Genomic DNA, 22,810 nt, shown 5'->3' with positions numbered 1-22,810 from the left:
GGATTTGTTGTCCTCTGGTGGACACTAGTTGTAACTACAGCTCTCATATATCTAAACGACACAACTCATCACTTCCCATAGATCATTTCAAAATAAAAATACCACTTAAAATTTTAATTTCTTGTAAACTATTACAAAATAACAGGCTACGGCTTTTGTTGTTTTGGCAGCAGGGGACTTTGCTCTAACCGTCTCTTTTCCTTATTTCTCTAAAAACAATTTGTGTTAATGTAACTGTTAAACACAATGGTTGTGTGGAATAAAAATGCTAAATCTAGCTAGCTATAGTGCTACAAACTCTAAGATTTTAATTGAATTTTTATGAATGCAGAGGGGTATTATCACCTACCAGTGGTGCCGAGTTGGAGCTACACCCTGGTTCTCTTAAACCAGTGGTTCGCAAAATAGGAGTCAGGAACCCACAGCGCATCACAAAGACATACACAAGGAGTTTTGAGATGGTTTCAACAAATGAGAACAAATTTGAGAAACAATTGCTGAAGCTATTTTTCTGGAACAATTGTTACAAAAAACCAACAAAATAGTCATAAATGGATATAAGTGAATATGAGCTAAATCAAATTCCATTTTTGGTTCTTTTTTAAACACAGATAAGGGTTTTCTTTACCTTGCTGACGTTTCGTTTGCGGCTGCAAACATCCTCAGAGCTGATGCTGATGGTGGCGTCAATTCCTACTCCGTTTATCCGCGGGCAGCAGAGGGCATTGTCGCCCTCTGCTGCCCGCTCTCCCCTCTCCAATGATGCAGTCCCATGCGCGATCCAATAAGTAAACTCCATCGTCTCTGTTCATGGTCCCACATCCACGTCTCCTTATCTCTATAGCTTCCTTTATCCATCTTTTATATTTCTGTTGTTCGGTGTTTATGATCCTTGTGAAGTCCCAGTCCATTATGTGGTTTTCTCTTGTGCAGTGATCTGTTACGGCTAACTTCTTTATTGTGCTTTCTGCTTCTTGTTTTGCTGCTCTTGTGTGTCTTCGACTTGTTTCTTACTCACACTCCTTTCTATGTTCTATTGTTCGTGTGTTTAGTTCGCGTCCGGTTTCTCCTATGTATGTTTTATTGGAGAGCGGGCAGCAGAGGGCGACACCCGCAGATAAATGGAGTAGGAAGTGATGCCACCATCAGCGACAGCTCTGAGGATGTTTGCAGCCACAAAGGAAACGTCAGCAAGGTAAAGAAAAAACCTTATTTGTGTTTAAAAAAAGAACCACAAATGGAATTTGAAGACAAACACATGGCACCCCCCCCCCCCCCCCCAACTCACTGATGGTAAGCAGTAGTTACGTCCTTCCTTCCTTTGTTTTGAAAGGAGAAAAAATTGACAATACTTCAGTCAGCTGGATGTGAAATAAGTGTGACAGTGTGAGCGTCCTGTCACAATGTCCCGACTGATCATGCACCCTGGCTACTTGGCCAAGTAACCAAATACATCATATCTCTACCGTGAAGTAAGGTCTGTTTGTTTATTATTTAAATATCTTTAGTCGTCAGCTGTGGCCAGGCTGGTTGACTTCTCTTTTAGATTAAATAATTTACGAGTGATCTTTGTTGTTTGTTAACTTTTGAAGTGTTTAAGTTCAGTTTAACTGTAATTTTAAGTCACTAAGAGCAAGCTAATTCTGTTGTCTGCATTTGAGAGAGAAAAAGTCACAGCTCACACATCTCAAGGGCACCCCCCCCCACACACATCTCAAGGCCCCCCCCCATCCCCCCCACCCCCCCACGCACCTGCTCCGGGAAAACAAAGCATTCATTCACACACACATTTGATTACACATACACACACACATCTCCAATTATATCAAATTGTCTTACATTATTATCCCTTGTTTAATTAAATGTTATAAAATTCAGATTTTGCCTCCCGTGACTTGCTTGTGTCGGTGTGAAAATCTCTGCTCCTAGAAGATTCCACAAACTTTAAGAAAGACTGATAAGGGTTTGGATTCAATTTTTCCCCAGTTAAAAGGGGAATGGTGCCCCGAAGATATCTAATTGTATCTTAATTAATTAATACATCCGTAAATATTCCCATATTTACAGAATTTATTGAAGAATCCAAAAGTAAGCAAAAGCTTACAAATTATTCGCTTACCTCATAACCCCAACAGACTCTTGGGATTTTCTCACTGTAAAATTCTCACTATAGTTTTACATACTGCACCTTTAATATCAGTAATCCATTTAATCCATCTAAACTTTAGGCTCAGGAACCCTTTGCAGGTTTTTTGGAATAATTAGCTGATTAGAGTGTGACACTTTGAGCCTAGAATATTGAACCTTTTCACAATATTTTACTTATCTGTGATTTTGAATGTGGGGTTTTCATAAGCTGTAAGCCACAATCATCACAATTATAACAAATAAAGGCTTGAAATACCTGGATTTGGACGGATCACCTATGTTAGTTAAATTTTTAATAACTAAAATAAATTTACTTTGGTACAATATTCTATTTTTTCATGTGTAAATGTGTAAACTGCTGCAATAAACCCGAAGAGAGATTTAAATTAAAAAAAATTGTGATCTATTTAGAATCAGATAAATAGAATACAATCAAATTAATAGAATATAGTAAAATACCTGACCAAAATAAACCACACGACAGTCAGTAATTAGTTAAACAGCGGAGTGTGACCTGTGACCTCTGCCTTTTAGAAATGTGTCCATGAACAAATGCAACCTTGTGATGAAAGTAGAATGAAGACACCAGCACATCCTTTGGGTCCCTTATAAGATAACCCACAAGATGTGTCATCAGAAATTAAGTTTCAAAATTAGAAATGCACACATGAACATAGGATGCCAAATGTAAAAGTTCAATGTGTGTACAGTGTCTTACTAAAGTATTCATAACCCATTAGCTTTTACACATTTTAACACCTTACAACAACAATCAAACTAACTTTATGTTTTTAATGAGATCTTCTGTGATAGGCCAACACTAAGTTGCACGCAAATGTTAAGTGGAATGAAACTGATTTTAAGCAAATAATCTGAAAAGCATGGCCTTCAATTTTTTTGATCGGGACTGTATGATTGGGCCAGACCTGGTGCCGGTGAAGGAAATAACTAATAAGCTGCAGACCCGATTGTGTCAACGGGCCACGATTCATCACAGACATGCAGCACAGCTGACTTTCTTTAGTTGAACCAAAGCCAAAGGTGTTGGTGTTTAACAGCAGGATCTTCTGGTTTTAAGGGCCACTCACATGATAAAGAAAGAAAAACGAGTTGGAATTTCTGTAGGACCACCGGGCAAATACCAGGTCAGTCCCTACTGTGGCCTGACTCCTGCTTCTCAGACATTCTAGGTCATTGAGGGCTGGATCTTTCAGAACAATAGCCAGTAAAATATTATTATTAAAAATTTAATAACCTACGTACACCCTAGCCCACCTCTGGTGTCCAGTCAGGCCTGTCAGTTTGAGCATTGCCCAGGTCACAGTGTAGATGTCATATAACCCTTTTATTGTACCACCTCTCAAGATTCTAGAGGAAAATGGAGCATTAAAAAAGGTGAACTTGTGAATGATGTGAATGAGTGACTTTAACCCACAACCTAAGCCTAAACTTTGACCTTTCAGTCTTCTATGCATTATTATTTTTATTTAATATCATAATAAATCCTGATCCGTAGTATTGTTAATAATAAAAAAGAGGTGCCACACACTAACTGACTTGGAATCAGCAGTGTGTCCACTCTGACGATTTATTTCACATTTATTATTATTTAATTTTCATATCTAATTTGTTTAGATGAGACTTTCTTCTTTCATCTCCTGTGTTCTTTCATGTTTGTGTATGACTATGTTTGTTACTCAGACAAATACAATGGTAAAGAATCTTCTCGTAGCCAGTTTGAAGGCTGGACTTTTCCTTGTCACGTTTTGTTGTTTTCAGCCATTCGGTGGTAAATTTGCTGGTTTTCCTGAGGTCATGGTCTTGTTCCATGTCCAAGTAATTATAAGTCTTTAAAATAGTGAAAGAAAATGTAATGAAGTAATTTACAATACATAACATTTTTCGTTGCATGACTTTAACAGAGTAATTGCATCTTGGCAACAGCTCTATCATTGGAACCGTACAGTAATCCTGTTGGGAGTCTTTTTGGACCAGACTGGTTTTTCTGCATCTCGTGCTATGCTTGACAGCACCTCCAACTGTTATGAGCATGTCTGGGCATGAGCTCTTGGGGGTAAAAGACTTGCGGTCCTTGATTGTCACGCTAGTAATGGGAACTCCGGCTCTTCTAAGAGAACCTGTTTTTACGGCTCGGCTCACTAAAATGAGCCGGCTATTTCAGCTCTCAAAGGGCTCCTCACATTTTTTGTTTTTTAAATTAATTTACCACCAGAAAATTATGTAAAATGTGAATGAAACTACTGACCAGTCTACAAACTTACATTAAATCAAATTTTTATTATTTCAATGGAGACTAGGCAGAGTGAAATGTCTCCCCAAGCGTCATCATCATCTACAGAAGAGATTCATCACCAAATCAAACATATCAGATGTGTTCATGATCTAAAACATGCAGGAAATGTGTTGGAAGCAAACTGCAGTGTCTGGTATGTCAGCTAAACAGAGGCCCGCCACTCTGAAGTTGCAAGGGCGGTGGGGTCTGAGAGGCTTTTCATTAACCCTGTGAAGGGTCATTTTAGCACATATTGGCTCAATAAAATTATTAAAAAATATCTAAAAGTTGTATCGCATACCTTTAAATTACTTCTAACTATCCAACCCTAAACAGAGTTCAACAAAACACATTTTAAATAACAAACATTTACTCTGTACGTAAAATTTTTTGACTTAACTATTGACAGGTAAACAACTTAGAAAAGCTGAGATAATCACACAATAAAATTACTTAAGCCTGCTTGATATTTTTGTTTCGCTTAGGCCATGCTCCTCCTTTGAATTGTCAATATTGGTAAAATGTCAATCAATCAATAAATCAATCAAACTTTAATTTGTATAGCACTTTCTATCACCCTCAAGGGAGACCCAAAGCGCTGAACACTGCACAAATAAAAGATAGAAAACAAGACACCAGTAAAACTAGGATCAGAAAACAAGGTCAATAAAAAGCGAACAATAAAAGAAAACTATTAGAAACAGATAAAACCAGTCACTGAGCAGATTAGGTGTATGCCAAACGATAAACATGAGTCTTCAAGTGACTCTTAAAAGCAGCCGATGATGGAGACAGCATAATGTTAAGGGGTAACTTGTTCCAGTCCTGGGCCTGAAGCAGATGGTAAGCAGGAACTGATCCACGCAGCGCAATGACCTAGAGGGTACATGCTTTTTTAACAGATCCCCAAGTTATGGGGGGCACTGCCCTGAAAGAACTCAAAGACAAGTAAAATGAGTTTATACTGGGCTCGATAAGAGACCGGAAGCCAATGGAGCATTGCCAGCACAGGACTAATATGGTCCCATTTTTCAGACCCTGCCAAAAACCTAGCTGCACTGTTCTGCACCAGTTGCAGGCTTTGTAGAGCAGTCGGACCCAACCCAGCATAGAGTGAGTTACAGTGGTCCAGCCTTGATATCGCAAAGGCATGGAGTACTCGCTTCAAGTGGGTCGTTGACAGCAACGGCTTGATTTTGGCTAGGCGACGCAAATGTAGCTGCATTTTCTGCTTTAACCCTTCCACTGTCTTTATGGGTGACCCCGCGAGGAAAGTTGACCATTGAGCAGGATTGATGGTTTATCCCTTGAGGTCCATGTGACGGGTGAGGTGGTGCTCACTCCTCACCCCTGCTATTTACCTCATGTCCACTTCTGTTTATCCCGCAGATAAACAGAAGTGATGCCACCAACATTGGCGTTTGCTCTGACGAAGGCAGCAGTAGACGTCAAAACATGTCAGCAAAGGTAAAAACAAGATCGTTTTGCTCTATGAAGAACCACACAATATTAAATTGGATAAAACACACAGAACGCACGTAACAAAGCTCTTGGTAGTATTTACAGTTATGAGAGAGTTTATTTAAGAAATGTAAGTCCGGTTCAACATCATTTAGCATTTTGTTAGGTTCTCATTTGTTAGTATATCATTATCATCAATATTAGTAATTATTTCTAATTCTGACTCCTGACTATATGTACCCTTGTTATCTGATAAGGAAATATCACTAAGTGGAATGTTTCTCATGATAAAGATGGTTTGGTAACTTTTATATTATGTGTACTTACCAGTTCTGAACATCCCTTGATCTGAAGAACTTTGGACTGTTCTGGAGTTCTTGATGAAAACTCTGTAATCCGACATCCAAGTTGCTTGGATGTTGTTTTGTTTGCGCAGTAGTCGAACTTGTCGGGTAATGTCAGAGTTTTTCTTTGTCAAGTGTTCGTTTATGTACACACGTCCCTTTTAAATTTACCTGCTTGAGTAGTGATTTTTCCCTCCTGTTTGCAATTCTCAGAATAATTCTTGGTTTGAGTGGCCTACCCTTATGTGGATGGCTGGCTTCAGTCTTTGTTAATCTTCCGCCAGGCATAAACACGTGGCTTCACATCTAATCCTGTGATGCTTAGATCATTCATTTGAGTACATTGTTCCAAATTAGACAAGCGATTTTCTAAAGCAGGTAATTTTTGTTAGATTTCTTTTTGAAGGTCTTTCAGTTCACACATCAGATCCATTTTAGTTTGTTGTGTTGATATTTTTGTGTGTAAGAAGTTAAGAAATTGTTTTTTTTTTTATCCTGTTTTTATTACATTGGTTTTCTTCTGCCCTATCTCAGATTGCTTTAATAAATGTAGTAGGGCCTGACTCACCTTTACTCCAGTCCTCAGCAGATCTTCTTCTTCTTGTTTAATGGCGGGTGGCAACCAACTTTCAGGTGCATTTCCACCACCTACTGAATGGGAGTGCGAGTTGAACTCAGCAGATCTCATCACAGCAGCAGATATAGGCCCACTGACTGATTACAAGATTGTAGACACCTGGGATGCTAATTAGTGGACACACCTTATTTTCAGTCTTTTCTAGGGGTACCATCATTTTTGTCCTGGTCTGTTCTATGAGTTTATTTTTTAAATAAAAGACTGAAAAGCCTTGTCTGACTTTCATTGGTTACATTTCATAAAATATAATTATTACTCTTGTCAGAATCAAGTTACTTCTGTGACCTTTGTGGGGTTTTCTTTCATAGATCAAAGGGCACCAATAATTTAGTCCGCTTCTGTATTTGCAAATAATGATGGAAAATAAGCATTTAGTCAATAACTAAAATCCATCTCAATACTTTTTTGTATTTGTTGGATCCAAAACATGCATGCATGCCCTGTGATTGACATCAGTATTTAAGCGGATGTGGCTAATGCTGAGAGGCGCTAAATTCAAACTGCATGGGGCTCTAAGGGACGGGATAGGCAAAAAAAAAAATGAAAAATGAAAAAATTAATTAAATAAATAAATTGACATATTGACTACATGATATCACAGTAAATGGTAAGACTATGAATTTATTTCTACAACTTCACACATAATTCCTGAAGGGGGAAACAGCAACAGGGAGCAAAAGTAAGAAAACAAACATAATAATGCAAAAGCTGCAAAAAACATTTTCCTTTTAGATATTTGGTTTATTATTTGTTTTGTTCCAAACGTCAAATAGTGTCGACATTAAATGGTAGCCACACGTGATCATTCTACATCATCAGCACAATATCTGTTTATTAGCTGTTCTGACTTTCGCCTGAGAAACAAACAAAATCATCTCCCCCACAATAAATTACATTTAAAACACACATTTTCAATCATCTTTAGGATTTTTCAGTCTTGAGAACTTTTTCATTTCTGTTAGATAATATTATAAGAGGTCTTTTATCCTATTTTTCTGCTATTAAAATCAAGTAACCATAAAATTAGCTGCAGATAGGATGGCTATAGTAGATACGTAGAAGCTTCAGATGTTGCTCATTCCAGACTCCATGGCAGAGAGAAGTCCTCTCCCTCCAACTCTTTGTGGATGACTGACTCGAAGCGGGTCAGTTGTTGTGAGTCAAAGTGGTTTTTCCAGTCTCCAGTGGTTCCTGTCACAAAACGTCAACAAAAAAGTCAAGGAAATGTTTACAAAATGTCTTTCTCTGTAAGTCTACCCTATATTTTCATTAGACACAGGTGATTGATGCGTTAAACATCTATAACCACAGAGTTCAAATTCTCAGTGGGCAGAGAACATGAAGACACAAAAACAGATTGAAGTCGAATGATGTGTAAAGCTACTAAATTAAAAATAAGTAACAAATTCTTTCTTTCCAAAGCAAAATATAAATAGATTCATCACCCAGTAGTCGTTTGGATTTGGATACAAAGAAAAATGCAGGTGCTGGTCATAAAATAAGAATATAATGAAAAAGTTGATTTATTTCACTAATTCCATTCAAAAACTGAAACTTGTCTATTAGATTCATTCATTACACACAGACTGATATATTTCAAATGTTTATTTCTTATCATTTTGATGATTATAACTGACCACTAATGATAATCCCAAATTCAGTATCTCAGAATATTGGAATATGGTGAAAAGGTTAAATATTGAAGACCTCTGATGCCACACTCTAATCATCTGATTAACTCACAACACCTGCAAAAGCCTTTAAATGGTCTCTCAGTCTAGTTCTGTAGGATACACAATCAAGGGGAAAACTGCTGAGTTGACAGTTGTCTAAAAGATGACCATCGACACCTTGCACAAGGAGGGCAAGACACAACAGGTCATTGTTAAAGAGACTGGCTGTTCACAGAGCTCTGTGTCCAAGAACAGAGAGGTGAAGGGAAGGACAAGATGTGGTGCACAACCAACAGGGATAACTGCACCCTGGAGTGGAGTGTGAAACAAAACCCATTAAAAATGTGGGGAAGATTCACAAAGAGTGGACTGCAGCTGGAGTCAGGTCTTCAAGAACGACCGCACAGACGTATGCAAGACATGGATTCAGCTGTCGCTCTCCTTGTGTCATGCCACTCTTGAACAAGAGACAGCATCAGAAGCGTCTCACCTGGGCTAAAGACAAGAAGGACTGGACTGCTGCTGAGTGGTCCAAAGTTATGTTCACTGATGAAAATAAATGTTGTAAAAGGTCCCAGAGTCTGGAGGAAGAGAGGAGAGGCACAAATCCATTGTTGTATACGTCCAGTGTAAAGTTTCCACAGTCAGTGATGGTTTGGGGTGCCGTGCCATCTGCTGGTGTTGTCGTTATCATGGTATTCTAATTTCATACAGTATAGACAGGAGTTACCACCTCTGGTTTGCTACACCGCCAACAATGCATTAAACTAAAATTAAACTATACAAATGTTGAATGTATTTGTTACAAAAGCAGAATCCAACAACTTATGTAAAATACTTCAATATGTCGTTGGTACATGGATGTAGTTTGGGGGGAAACATGACCCCTAACCCCCCCCCCCAATTTTTGTCCCCCCCTTCCAAAGCCAATTTTTGTCCCCTGCACTTTTTACCATCCAAAAACAATATTACGCTGTATTTAATAGACACTGGTTGAGTACTAGGACCAAGCGGAAAACAACCGCTTGTGTTGAAGCCCGTTTCCCATTACATAATTTTTGTTTACTTACTATAATCAGTCATGCTGGTTGTGTCCCCCCAGCTTTGAAAGTCAAAACTACATCCATGCTTTAGTACACATGAAGTCAGGTTTAAGTTATTTTATTTTTCACAAAAAACTAAAACAATCCACATGTGGTACACAAGTATAACAGTTACTGATTTCTTTTTATGTGTTTTTTCCTAAATATTTTTCATAATTTACTATTTCTAACAAAGTTAAGGAAGAATAAAGTTGTGCTTTGATCGATGCAGTCTCTAAGTGCTTTTCTCTTGCACATGATTTCCCTTCTTGTTGAACGGGAGCATTTTTCTTCAACACGTAAAACCTACCCCTGGTTGACCCCCTGCATAAGTGCAGCCAACTTGTTTTTAATGAATGATCTTGTTATTTTTAACTTTATTTAAAATTCCCCCTTGTGCATGCAAATTAAAGAAAATCCAATAGAAGGGTGTGTTTGAAACCTTAGAATGGTAGAAGTTAGACCTACCCTTTATGCAATGATTTTAATACTCACCTTTCCTCAAGAACGGAGACTTGTCATTGTTCATGTACTCCTTCGACACCAGACTGAAGTTGGAAAGGGGGTTGGTCTTCATTTTCTTGAAAGAACAACACTTTGCTATATTCTGGATGACCTCTTCACTCAGATTACAGCACAGAAAGTCTGAAATACGCCTGATAGATGCAGGCAGGTCCTGGAAGATAGATAAACGCTCTTTTATCGACAGCCATGGAAAATGTAAAGCCTGATTTATACTTCTCATATTTTACATGTTAATGTCTCCTGATTTACATGTTTTTATTGTGTTATTATATATTATACCTTCTCAACCTTCTAAGAGTAGTGTCTGCTCCGAGACTGGGAGATGGGTTCTAATCCCAATGGGGTCCTACCAAAGACTTTAAAAACGGGACCCAACGCCTCCCTGCTTGACATTCAGGGTTAAAGGGTTGAATTGGGGGGTTAAACCACCAAATAGTTCCTGAGCAGGGCCACAGCTGCAGCTCACCGCTCCCACGGGGATGAATTTCACCCATGGGACTTTGACTTTAACCTCATACTATATTGTGATTAATGGGCTGAACCTTGATATGAAGAAAATTGTAAATTGAACTGAAATGTCTCCTGGGAAAATCGCAATAGAATATTTTCCTAAAATCACTGTGTTGGACAAATGAACGTAACACAGAAGAAAAAGCACCCCCAGGCTGTCTCCAGATCTTCTGAGTTCAGGGACTCTGTGTAAATGAATGCTAACTTAGCTTGGTCAAAAAAACAAAATTCTACTTAGTTTTTTCCAGGTGTTACATTGTATTGATTTCCACAGTTCTCACCTTAATTATAATAATGAATTGGATTTATGTAGTGCTTTTCAATGCACTCAAAGCGCTTTCCATCATTCACGCACTCTCTCATTCCCACAATGCCGGTGATGGTAAGCTACTATGTAGCCACAGCTGACAGAGGCGAAGCTGCCATCTGTGCCATCGGCCTCTCTGACCATCGCCAACACAGGCAAGTTGGGTGAAGTGTCTTGCTCGGTGACACAACAGCATAACACCCCTGACAGATCTGGGATCAATCCTCCGATCATGAGGCAACCCGCTCTTCCTCCGGAGCTACTGCTGCTCTAACCGTACTGCTGCATGTTTAAATATTTATTTTTCTAGGACAATATTTTGTCCACATTCATAATCCGTCCAACAAGCTCAGATAAACATTAACACATGACAGAAGAAACCATTTAATTATTTGCCTTAAAATGCATTGAAACAGAGAAACACTGTGAATAAATCAGTACTTCTGAAGGAACTAGTTGTACCCATAACAGTTTGTTCCTGTTCATGAACATGAACTTCAATAACTAATCAACGAGGAGTTTGAAAAAAGAGTTTGGGTAACGTGTTGGTCTGGAACATCTGTGTGTGTGGGAAGAAAAGCATCAGTAGCCCTTTTTAAAAGATACACCATGTCTGCAAATCTGTGTAATATTACTGCAATGGTGTGTTTTATAAATGTGCCATGTCGGCATGGCATCATGGGCATTTTGTGGCATTTGTGACCGCCACGCTTGGTAGTAGTATTACCGCAACGCTGGACTTGTGAATTGCGAATAATTACATTATTTAATTGGTGTAATTCTATGCAGAAAAGACCAATTTGTTAACAAAATAAAAAAAAAAAAACTAATAAAAATATATTTTTTCGTTTTATTCAAATTTTTCTTTCATATATATGGTCTAGTTGGCCTTGTCTCGGGTGCCTCTGATCTTGGTAAAGTCTTGATCTCGAGTAGTGTGGTCTTGACTACAACACTAGCAGCTTGTTAAAAAACGTAATGAGCACGGCTTCGGCAGCACAGAGACCACCCCCATACCCCCTTCATACCTCCATCTCATAATCTTTTGTAAAAAGGACACGATTGGGCCACAACACCGCCATGGACTGACTACTTACAAATGGCCTAAGGCTCCTTGATGCCACCATTGTTTTGTAAAAACGGCCAGAGATGACCCAAGAGAATCAGCTGTTGCTCCACACCAATCTGGAGAAGGGGTTGGGATAATTTCCAAACAGTTTAGAATGAATTATTCTGAGGTGAGAAGGATTATTCATAACTGGAAAACGTAACTTTTAAGAGTGAGTCACCAAGCCTTGCAAAAGTAGATTCATATCGGACCATGGTCAAAGACCTCACAAGCATGACTTGTTTCTTAACGATTCCCCACATAAAGTACATTTCCTGCCAGATTAGCACAGCATCATGGCTTCCCCAACAAGACTTCAAGACTAGAGAGTATAGATGTTTACCCATAATGCATGAGAGACACCTCCTACCAGCTGTCGTCAGCACAGTGATGATCTGAGCTTACCTTGCACTCTTAGACTTGTGTTTTCTTAACTCTTATCTGTGGTTGGCAACAGGTTTCTGAGTAATTTCTGTTATGAAACCATATGATGGTGCACAACTTCCTGCCAGTGAGCTGATTCTAATGATGATGCTGTACGTAAAAAGTGGAAGTGGCTAAAGTCATGAAACACTCATGTGCTGCCTTCCTCTTACAGTTAAACAAGCATTATGTCGACTTCGCTGAACATCAGCAAAACACTCATCTACTTTAGTTTTATATTTCTGCAAAGGGCTTTATTAACTTCTGTTGTTTTAAATAATTGTTGAAAAGGTAAACCGGGTAGTTAAAATTGCGATCTCCCTCACTGATTTACTTTGCACAACTTAAAACCAGCTGCTTCAGGTTACTAGAACCAACAACTTGGTTGTGGCCCTAAAGTTAGTTTTTCATGTTCATTGCTACAAATAATCTGACTGAAATATGAGTAGGCAAGGCGGCATTACTGTATTACCGTATGTTAAATAATGGCAATGCTGTCAGTTCCAATACTGTCATGAAAAAAAAAAAGACACAAGGAATACAAAATAACTGAAAAGATGTATAAAAGTATAAAACAGAAGTGTGGCTGAATTTTCTGTTTTACTTAAATAGTTCAAAATGTTTTGTCCAAATTTTAGAGACGTTCCATAAAGTTAATGAACGTGCTGTCATCACGGGACAGTGGCGAGACGGCGCGCCGAGAGAAAAATGGCAGCTCGCGCACCAGCTGACTTCGTGTCTAAAAAGAACACATCATCTGCAGTTTGAGAGTATTTCAGGTTCGAAGTAAACTTAAGAGTCAGTAAACACTGGTGGTAAAATGTAGAGGAAGCTAGACGGTAACACAACCGGTGCAGTTAAATAAATAACACAAAATCAGGAACATGTTTCTGATTTGCATTAGCTGGAAAGTTTCAGTGCTGGTTGTTCGAAGAGGAAAAGTAGGAGGATGTTTGTGTGAAGGGAAAGATGGTCGGGTTAAATAAATCACTACAACCGTCATGAAAAAGGCCCAGCAGAGGATGTACTTCCTGAGGCTGATGAAGAAACTCAACCTATCAGTACAGTCGATGAAGCAGTTCTACACCTCAGTCGAGTCCATCCTCACCTCTTCAATCACCGTGTGGTATGCTGGAGCTACCACCAGAGGCTGCAGCGGGTTGTACGCTCTGCTGAGAAGGTCATTGGCTGCAAACTCGTCTCCATACAGAACCTGTACACCTCCAAGACATTGAGGGATGCAGGTCGGATAACAGCAGACCCGTGTCATCCTAGGCAGTCTTTTGGACTCACTCCCATTTGGCAGGAGGCTCAGATCCATTCAGACCAGAAAATCTTGCCATAAGAACAGTTCCTCCCCCTCTGCTGTCGGACTCATGAATAACAATCCTAAGGCTGCCCACTCCAGGTGTCTGGTTCCAGTCACAAGACCTGGTGTTGTATTTGTATCTGAACGGATCTGTTCTGATTAGTACCTACACCGTAGCCATTTCTCTAAGTATTGCCACTTTATATTATTATTTTATCATGATTACATTCTTACTTCCTTTATTTATTCCTTTATTTTTATCTTTCTTTCTTTCTTTCTTTCTTTCTTTTTTGCACCAAGTTCCGCAGCAATTTCTCAATGTTGTGATTCTGACACGTTTGGCAATTAAACCCTTCTGATTGTGAGCTTAAAGAAGAATTTATAAATTAGATGATGCCAGTGCTAAGATCTGTGTAGATAAATGGTGGTAATGACAAACTGGTTTATGAACATTAGTGCTTCATAGAAAATCCTCGACCGTCTGTTCAAACCATTGACATCCAGTTTTAAACAAAGTAAAGAAACACAACAAGGAAGTCCATGTTAAACACTTCTGCCCAGCTAGTTCCATATCCACACGCGTCACATCTCATTATATTTAAAGTTTTCACCACACACGGCGACATGTATTGTCAAGGGAGCGCGTTTGTCATGTCCATGTCAAATAAAACAGATCCCAATACATTGTTACTTCCTTTCATTCATCTTCCTTCTCCAACCCCCATAAATGCCTCCATGTCCGTCTACGGCAAGCCTGAAGGACAATAGATATCAATAACAACACAACCACAGACACTGAATTCAATTCAATAAATGACGTCTGTGAACACAACAGTCTCCGGATGGTTCTTCTGGGTTTTCAGACTCAAAAGTTGCTACCACACGTACTGTGAGCAGTCAGGTTGCATCTGAGCATTGGGTCGTACAGTGTGAGAACGTGACGTGTGAGCTTTGCTCTGCGTGGAAGTCGTGCAATTTGAGATGGAGTAGAATGCTATGAGTCAAAAAATTGCAGAGTGTACGTCCAGCAGCTGAACCGGAGCACGTAGCTGACAGAGGAAACGGCGACGGGTCGAGTGATGACAGAAAAAGACAAGAAAAAGAGATAAAGCTTCCATAACCCCTGGATTACTGTGAATATGGCAGGAATGAGGAAAGCCCAGTAGCGTCTGGTGAAGAAACTGCGTGGCGAAGCTAATTTGCAAATAGATTTCCTTTCTCAGTTCAGTAAAAGATTAAAACGAACTGTTGGAAAATGACAACAGCACCACAGTAATAAATTATATTGAGTTTAGGGTGATCAGCAGGTTGTGTGTGTGTGTGTGTGTGTGTGTGTGTGTGTGCGTGCGTGTGTGTGTGTGTGACAGAAAATAATCGAGGAACACTGTGTTAAAGGCTCTACGGTTTACCTGTTTACTAAGTAAAGCTTTATTTCCGAGTGGAGACAACAGATGCAGTTTTTAAGTGACAATAAAATGCAACATTCACCTGAACCATGTCCTCATATGTGATGAACATTATTCTGTCTCCCAGCTTGGCGCGTCTCCAGCTCTTCACATGATCCGTCCATTTCCCAAACAGCACTGCAAACAAAACAGTATCTGGTTGTTCCAGGAATAAAAAAGCAGGCCGGTGGACAAAGATTACTCATTATCAACAAAATCCTGAAATAACTTGTGCTTGGCCTCTCCCCACAAAAAATGTATTCACTTTAATTAGGATGTATTTAAAATCTAGAATGTGACCTCCGACCTCTGCCTTCTAGGAATTTGTCAATAAACTCATCAAAAGTCCCGGGATCATCGAGGAAAGTGGCCATCTGGTGGAAGTAATATGAAGACACCAGGATATCTTTTGGGTTCCTCATGACGTAGATCACCTACAACGGACAAAGTTGAAAACATTTACCCCGTCTTTATCAAACATTAAAACATGTTGATATCTGGTAACGTTTCCAGGTATTACCTTGGCCTTGGAGGTGTGGAAGGATGGGGGCATGAGGTTGAAGGGGAAATGTGTAACCAGTGCACGTGGAGATTTCAGCTGATCCACAATCTGTTCCAGTCTTTTCTCTTCCAGCCATGGGACCCGGTCCCAGTTTGGAATTGTATTGATTGGTGTCAGATCTCCACCATTCAGCACCAGTGGGAGGATCTCCTGCATCCAGATTGTACCTGCAAAGAAAAACAAGGAATTAAAGAGCTGTAGAGGAGTGGTGGAAGTCCTGATTCCCTGTATTAACCATTTAACATGATAAAGCCATGTTGCTTCCAGCTCAACTCTCTCTTCACCACAACAGACCGGTACAACGCCCCCATCACCGCAGACGCAGCACCAATCCGCCTGTCGATCTCCCGATCCATCTTCCCCTCACTCTTGAACAAGACTCCGAGATACTTGAACTCCTCCACCTGAGGCGGGACCTCAACCCTGACCTGGAGAAGGCATTCTATCATTTTACATCTCAAAAACCATGGTCTCTGGTTTAGAGAAGCCGCTTCACACTTGGCTGTGAACCGCTCCAGCTGGAGATCATTCTGATGAATCCAACAGGACCACATCATCTTCAAAAAGCAGAGACCTGATCGTCCCCAAAACGGACCTCCTCAACACCTTGCTGCTCCTAGAAATCCCATCTAATAAACTAAATAAGAATGAACCAGTTCACGTTCTTACATCTTTACATCTATAGCGGCATTAGACCTCCTGATATGTTCTCTTTAATCAGAAACAGCAACAGTGTTCCCGGAAAACGTAAGCCTCATGTATGTTTAATTAATCTAGAGTATCAGACACATTGTTTATATCCTATTGTTAACGGTATTATTAACAATTTCAATCAGCATTTGATGTTATTTACCACACAAATCAGAAATTAAGGAGGATAATTCATTAAAATTATTATTATTATTGTTATTATTAGTTTAAATTGAAACTTCTTCCATGTACATTGGAAGGCAGTACTTTTACATGGTATTGATTTTTTTAAAACATTAAATGATGTTTTTTGCTTCTGTTCATGGTTTCAATCATCAGACAAAAGAACTGACCTTAAGCCAGCTGATGCTGTCCGCAGTTTAATTTAAGTTTATTTGTAATGGGGCAGTGCTTATTAATGAACACACACACACACACACAGTGGCGGTTCTACATCGAATTACTCCCCGGGCGAGGCCCCCTTTGAGCGCCCCCCCCCACCCCCCACCCCACCCCACACCACCACCACACCACCCCACCTGCATGAACACACGCATGTTTTCTACAAACAGGCATGTTTTATTAGAACGACTATTGAACATTCATTTTTCTAAGTTGCACATATTTACATTAATTACTATGAAGTTGTCAGAATGTAAAGCACTATACATTATATACTGTATCAAAATATATAGAATCAAATATACAAAAACAAACAATAACTAAATATTAAGAATATATGAACATAATAGATAATAAATATTCTAAATAGCAAAAATATTTCACACGTAACAAACTAAAGGTAATCACTACAGCATTGCACTTAGAATAGAAAACACAAACTAAAATTAAAACCTAACCTTGATGCAAAGTCATCAATAATGTCATCACATGAAATCTGCTCCCCTACTGAGTGATTGGTACTAATCAGAGCCAGGTTAGTGAGCCGCCCCTGAAACATAGATGACCTCAGGTATGACTTGATCAAGTTTTGAAAAGCTCCTCTCAGCTTGAGCCACAGTGACTGGCAGAGCAGTCCAAAAGTTGGGGTAGATCTCCAATAGATCTCATGATCCATAATATTTTACAATTGCCTCTGAAATTGTAATTTAAACTGACATAAAAAACTGTAGACTACCAAAAATACCTACTTTTACAGAACAAATCATGTAAAAAATTATCAGTGCAGCCATCTGCAATAAATAAACAGGATAGTTAGTGGTGACTGGGGTGTTTTCTTCTGCTTGAAGAGTTGTTTTATTTATTATTATGTGAACATGATCAACATGTGTTTGTTGTTGTTCAGGCAGGCCACAAGCTGCAGTGAGCATTTAACAAATCCTAGTTTGAACCAGTAAAAAACGATTCGAGGACTTTTTTCAAACCATTTGAATATTTGTTTAAATATTTCAGCCCTATTAGCTCTGTTAGCAATTAGTTGACCGCATTTAACTGTTAAAATCCCAGTTAACTGGTTCAAAAAATTGAAAACATGCATCATGAGAGCTACATACCTTTATCTTTCTGCTCTTTTTTCTTTTTTTCCCCCTGAATCGGGCACCTGGTGGTTTTAGCCTTTTTATGTTCATCTCTTCTGTTTGGCTCCTGACTCAGTAAGTTTCCTTTAGTCAGGACTAATCAATTTGACCTTGATGGGGGGTGACCACAAAATCGTTTTGTTTTTCCTTTTTTTATTCGGCCATTTCACACAATTCAGAGAAACCTGAAAGAATGATAGGCCTGTGTTTATGATATTATGAATGAAATATGGAAGAACGTTAAGATGTGATTGACTTTAGCCATGTTAATACAGTTGATTCAGCCCCTGCACGCTCATTCATTTGGGAAAGACGCAGAGGTGAATTCCCCCGCCGCACCCCTCCCCTTCCTGTTCTTCATAGACACACGGTGCACGTGAACGTTCTCAGTCAGCAGGAGCGCCTGCAGCTGCAGGGGGCGCCAACTTGCTGTTTCCAATCCAGACACTGTCATAAGACAGATAATAGAAAACCTCGGTGCGGCGCAGATTTCCTTTTTTTTTTTTTACTCCGCGCTTGTGCGCCCCTTTTGTGTCATGAAAAAATGCCGCCCCGGGCAACTGCCCTGTCTGCCCGTGCCTAAAACCGCTACTGCACACACACACACACACACACACACACACACACACACACACACACACACACACACACACACCGTTTCCATCTCCAGTACCCTGGGAGGTTTATGAAGCCACACATAAACAAGACAAATAAAATAGCAGCTTATCACGCCTGATATTTATTTTATGCATAAAGCTCTGACTTGGTTTATTGTGATTGGTCGTTGGAACAGAACATATTCTCATCAGGGAGACGGAGAGAAATGAACCATCTTTATTATGTTGACTGAACTTTTTAAGCCAAGCAGAAAAGGCTACTATGGAAACACTGTTTTTAAAACACTGGTGAATAAAGCAGAACCCCCTCGTAATATTTTTAACATTTAGTTTTCCGAGGGAGGATCGTTTCACTGACCTGACTTCGGATATGTGACAGCCAAGATGTCATCGTCTTTAACCTTGAATTCACGAGCAAACTTTAAACTTTCTACAGAGTGGGTCTCCTTGGGATACAGAAGTCCTCCAAGCAGCAGGTTCTTCTCCTCGGTGGATGACATTACGTCCCGAAAACCGGACAGAGACGAATAATGCCGAGGATGGCGTGGCTCCGCTCCCTGCTTTTTCTGACGCGGAAAACGTCATGCAACAAGAACACACCCGTGGGGGATGTGGGGGTTTCAACACCCACAATTTTCTTATTGAGATCGTTCAACCAACACCCACACTTTTCCAGCCGTTTTGCTCACCTCCACACCAGTCTGGTTTCTCTCACTCTGTTTGCCTCATCTCCTTCTTCCCCTCCCTCTTCTGTTTCTCTGACAGCCGATGTCGGGTTTCAAGGAGAGCAGGAGAGGGAGGGAAGGAAGAGCTCGACTGAATTCATAATTTTCCATCATGACCATCGATCGTGACAGCTGTACAAAGTCTGAGTTTGAAAAAGTGAAGAACAACAATTTGCACAGGCGCGGCGCCAGGTTTTCATTTTCTGGACGGGCCTTAATAAGCAGTGACTTAAGTGAAGCAGGCAGGTCGCGCTAGAAATTTTCGTTTAAAAAGACGTCATAAATGTTTTCCCCCATCATTTTTATTTCTAAAATATAAAGTAAAAACTCACAATTTAATTTTCATTCATTTTTCATTAATATTTAGTCTACACCCGTGCATTCAGTGGACCGGCACCAGTGGCGTGTCTAGATCTAATAAAAGGGGGTGGCCCAGGTGAGGCACAACTTTGTGCATGGGTGGCACCAATGGTTATGCTTTTTTTTTTTGTTTCACCCCCAAGCCTTTTGTGGACAATGAAAAACCTATTTAAAGGTAAATTAGTGTGGTGGCACCTGGGGTGGCCAATCAGATTCCAAGGGTGGCATGTGCTATCCCAGGCCACTCCCTGGACATGCCCCTGCCGGCACCAGAATGCATTACCTGCACTTCGTACATGCACACTGGTAGTTTTTACGGTTATTCATGGGGCAAAATCTCTGACATTTTTGAATAAATAAATAAATAAATAATCCATCTTCCAGTAAAAGCAAAGCATCCAGCCCACCTCTCCAAATGCGTAAAATGTGCATCACAGCCGCCAGGCGCGCCGCGGAGTATCCCCTGGCTGCCTCCCAGAGATTGGGGCGGGGCTAAATGTGGGCGGGATCAAACGTTTAGTCAGGGGTAGTTGGAGTCGCGCACACCGTCAGCTACATCAGCTCAGACAGCTCTGTGAAGCGGACCCCCGTCATGACATAGCGTGTCCTGGAGCGAGATGACGTACAATCTGACTCACAGAAATCTTGCGCCGTGCAGTGTTCTCACATTGTGGCATGAACAATCTTGTGCGACGGCCACAAATCGCACAATGTGATCGGGGCTTGAGCTAAGAACGGATTTGTTTTTTGCCATAAAAACACGCTAGATGTTACCTAGTAAACTAAACGTTTTTAATAAGTGACAGCATCCTGAAAACATTTTTTGGTGGGGCTATGTGTAGAATTTTTTTTCCATTTTAAGTATTTCAGTGAACAGTTGAAAAATTATTACAATTCCCAAACATTTTACAGAAAAATTCAAGTATCAAATTTACAGATAAATTAGACTATAATAATACTCAAGTAAATACAATGTTTACCGTGTGACTTTCTATCAAATATAGGAGCAAATGCAGTCTATTATTTTCATTTTGGGTTTTATTTGCATTTTAATATTATTATTATGATGATGATGAAGGTGATTATGATTATTATGATTATTATTATTATTTGACATTAGATGAGTTTTTAGTCCCAACAATAATCAAGCTCCTTTAAACACCAGTGATCTGATTGTTCCAGATGTACCTAACAGAGAACGTCACTCTCAGACTCCAGATTTACTCGTGGTTCCTAGAATATCTTAAAAATAGGATGGGAGGCAGATCTTTAGTGATCAGGCTCCTCTGCTATGCAAACAGCTTCCAGCTATAGTCCTCGTATGACTAGGCTTAAAACTTTTTTGTTCGATAAAGTACTCATGGTAAATTTGGAATGATTTTAGACTAGATGTTGGACAAGCGAGGGGTAGAGGGAAATGTGTTCTGGGGAATACAGTCCATAAAGACGGTTTTCCCCTGACCCTGCTTCACACACGTGTCCTTCTTAAAAGCTTATCCTGAGTTATCTCTGTAGTTATGCTGCTATAGGCTTAGACTGCTGGAGGACATACTGACCATTTCCCACACTCTACTACTTTATTCTACCATTGCTTGCACTATTTACTGTTTTTTCGGCTGTTAACTTTATGTTTTCTCTACGTTTTTCGCCCCAGGTAAATGCTGATGCTGAGCTGAATAGCTACATGGTACAAATTTGATGCCACTGGATTGCTACAAGCCACAGAACACCAAAATGTGATCACTAAAGCTAAAAGGAACAGGAAAAATGAACTTAACACAGTAACCAGTAGTTTATTTTAGGACGTAAAAGAAGATTAAAAAGAAAAAGCCACTTGAGACGGTGTTAAAAAGTGACAGTAAGTCTGAGGACAAACTCACAGTACCTGACTTGGGATAAGTCACAGCAAACACATCAGTGTCGTCCACAGAGAAGTTCTGAGCGTACTCCAGGCTCTCCTTGCTGTGTGCATCAGGAGGCAACAGCAGGCCATGATACTGGATGTAGTTTGGAGATGACATGAGCATCGCTCCTAAAACCTGTAGCTGACACTTTGACTGTTCTTGTCCAGAAATGTGGTTGACACAGCCCTCTGTCACTGAAAATGTCTTCATCTGCAGCTCAAATTGGAACACCCTCTCTTATCAATTGTGCATTTCTCGGATTGGTAGCTGTGTAATGCAAGTCACCAGTTGTTGACTGAGTAAAAGGTTGTGACAAAAAAGTGGCGCCCTCAAGGGGGAATGCTTTTTTTATGAGCGCTTTTGTAAATTCAGCAATAGGTGAACTCATCTGTTTTAACTGCTAGAATAAAACTCAAATAACTGGAATGTTTTAGTTTCTCAAATTTCAGGTTAATGTGTTGAATTTTTTTTATTTATAATGACTAAGAATGAAGCATCATTCATTGCTCAGCTAAGAGCTAGTTAGTTACAAGGACCAACCCCCCCAAACTGAGGGAAAAACTGAAGACCTGATAGTTAAGGCTGGTTTGCAAGAACTGACTCTTTGTTTTGCTCAGGATCCTATGAAGTAAAATCTAGGCGTTAACGTCATTAATCAGACTTAATTTGTAATGCTCTGAAGTTTGTTGGCCAGACTCGTTTATCCCCTAGATTGGATCAATGTCTTAATCTTGATGGACAAAATGTGTCACTGGATTGAACATTTAGACAGTACTATCGGACCCAGAGTAGTTTGAGGCAGTTTTAATGTTTTTCAATCTGTAAACTGCATATTGTGACAGAGTTGAGACTACTGAGTCTTTCTTGCTGAAATGCATGCTGAAGTGTGCAAGTGTAGCCTTGTGAGGAACAAGAACTGACAAGCAGCTATATGGGAGAATAGTGTGTGTGTGTGTGTGTGTGTGTGTGTGTGTGTGTGTGTGTGTGTGTGTGTGTGTGTGTGTGTGTGTGTGTGTGTGTGTGTGTGTGTGTGTGTGTGTGTGTGTCTGCACATTACGCAACAGAACGCCCATTGTGGTTTTTGAACAATGAGGGCTCTGTTGAACTACTGGTACTGCAAACCAGACCAGCAGAAAATAAGGCTTATAG

General features: G+C 39.9%; 1 protein-coding gene across 2 annotated transcripts; it reads right to left on the bottom strand.

Annotated features, from left to right (window-relative positions):
• Positions 1-7,603: 7,603 nt before the first annotated feature.
• On the bottom strand, positions 7,604-21,886 carry LOC107378973 (sulfotransferase 2B1). 2 transcript variants are annotated; one of them, XM_015949494.3, is made up of 6 exons: positions 21,643-21,886; positions 15,786-15,994; positions 15,573-15,699; positions 15,309-15,403; positions 10,134-10,314; positions 7,604-8,074 (listed from the first exon to the last, which is right to left on the bottom strand). In XM_015949494.3, the coding sequence occupies exons 1-6, from the start codon at positions 21,869-21,871 to the stop codon at positions 7,959-7,961; spliced, it is 957 nt and encodes a 318-aa protein (XP_015804980.3). In that variant the 5' UTR covers positions 21,872-21,886; the 3' UTR covers positions 7,604-7,958. The 2 variants fall into 2 exon arrangements, with proteins under 2 accessions (XP_015804980.3, XP_015804981.3); XM_015949495.3 differs by lacking the exon at positions 21,643-21,886 and adding an exon at positions 19,031-19,419.
• Positions 21,887-22,810: the final 924 nt, after the last annotated feature.

The sequence above is a fragment of the Nothobranchius furzeri genome, chromosome 5 (assembly GCF_043380555.1).
Source record: "Nothobranchius furzeri strain GRZ-AD chromosome 5, NfurGRZ-RIMD1, whole genome shotgun sequence".
NCBI lineage: Eukaryota > Metazoa > Chordata > Actinopteri > Cyprinodontiformes > Nothobranchiidae > Nothobranchius > Nothobranchius furzeri.
The sequence above is the reverse complement of the archived record's forward strand: the minus strand, read 5'-3'. Positions and strand labels throughout refer to the sequence as shown.

Excerpts from the sequence above, each read along its gene's own strand:
- LOC107378973 (XM_015949494.3), bottom strand. The coding sequence starts at position 21,871 with ATGAAGACATTTTCAGTGACAGAGGGCTGTGTCAACCACATTTCTGGA. Across the intron at positions 15,700-15,785 it reads TCCACACCTCCAAGGCCAAG|GTGATCTACGTCATGAGGAA; the intron begins GTAATACCTGGA and ends TGTCCGTTGTAG. Across the intron at positions 8,075-10,133 it reads GTCTCCGTTCTTGAGGAAAG|GAACCACTGGAGACTGGAAA; the intron begins GTGAGTATTAAA and ends GTTTTGTGACAG.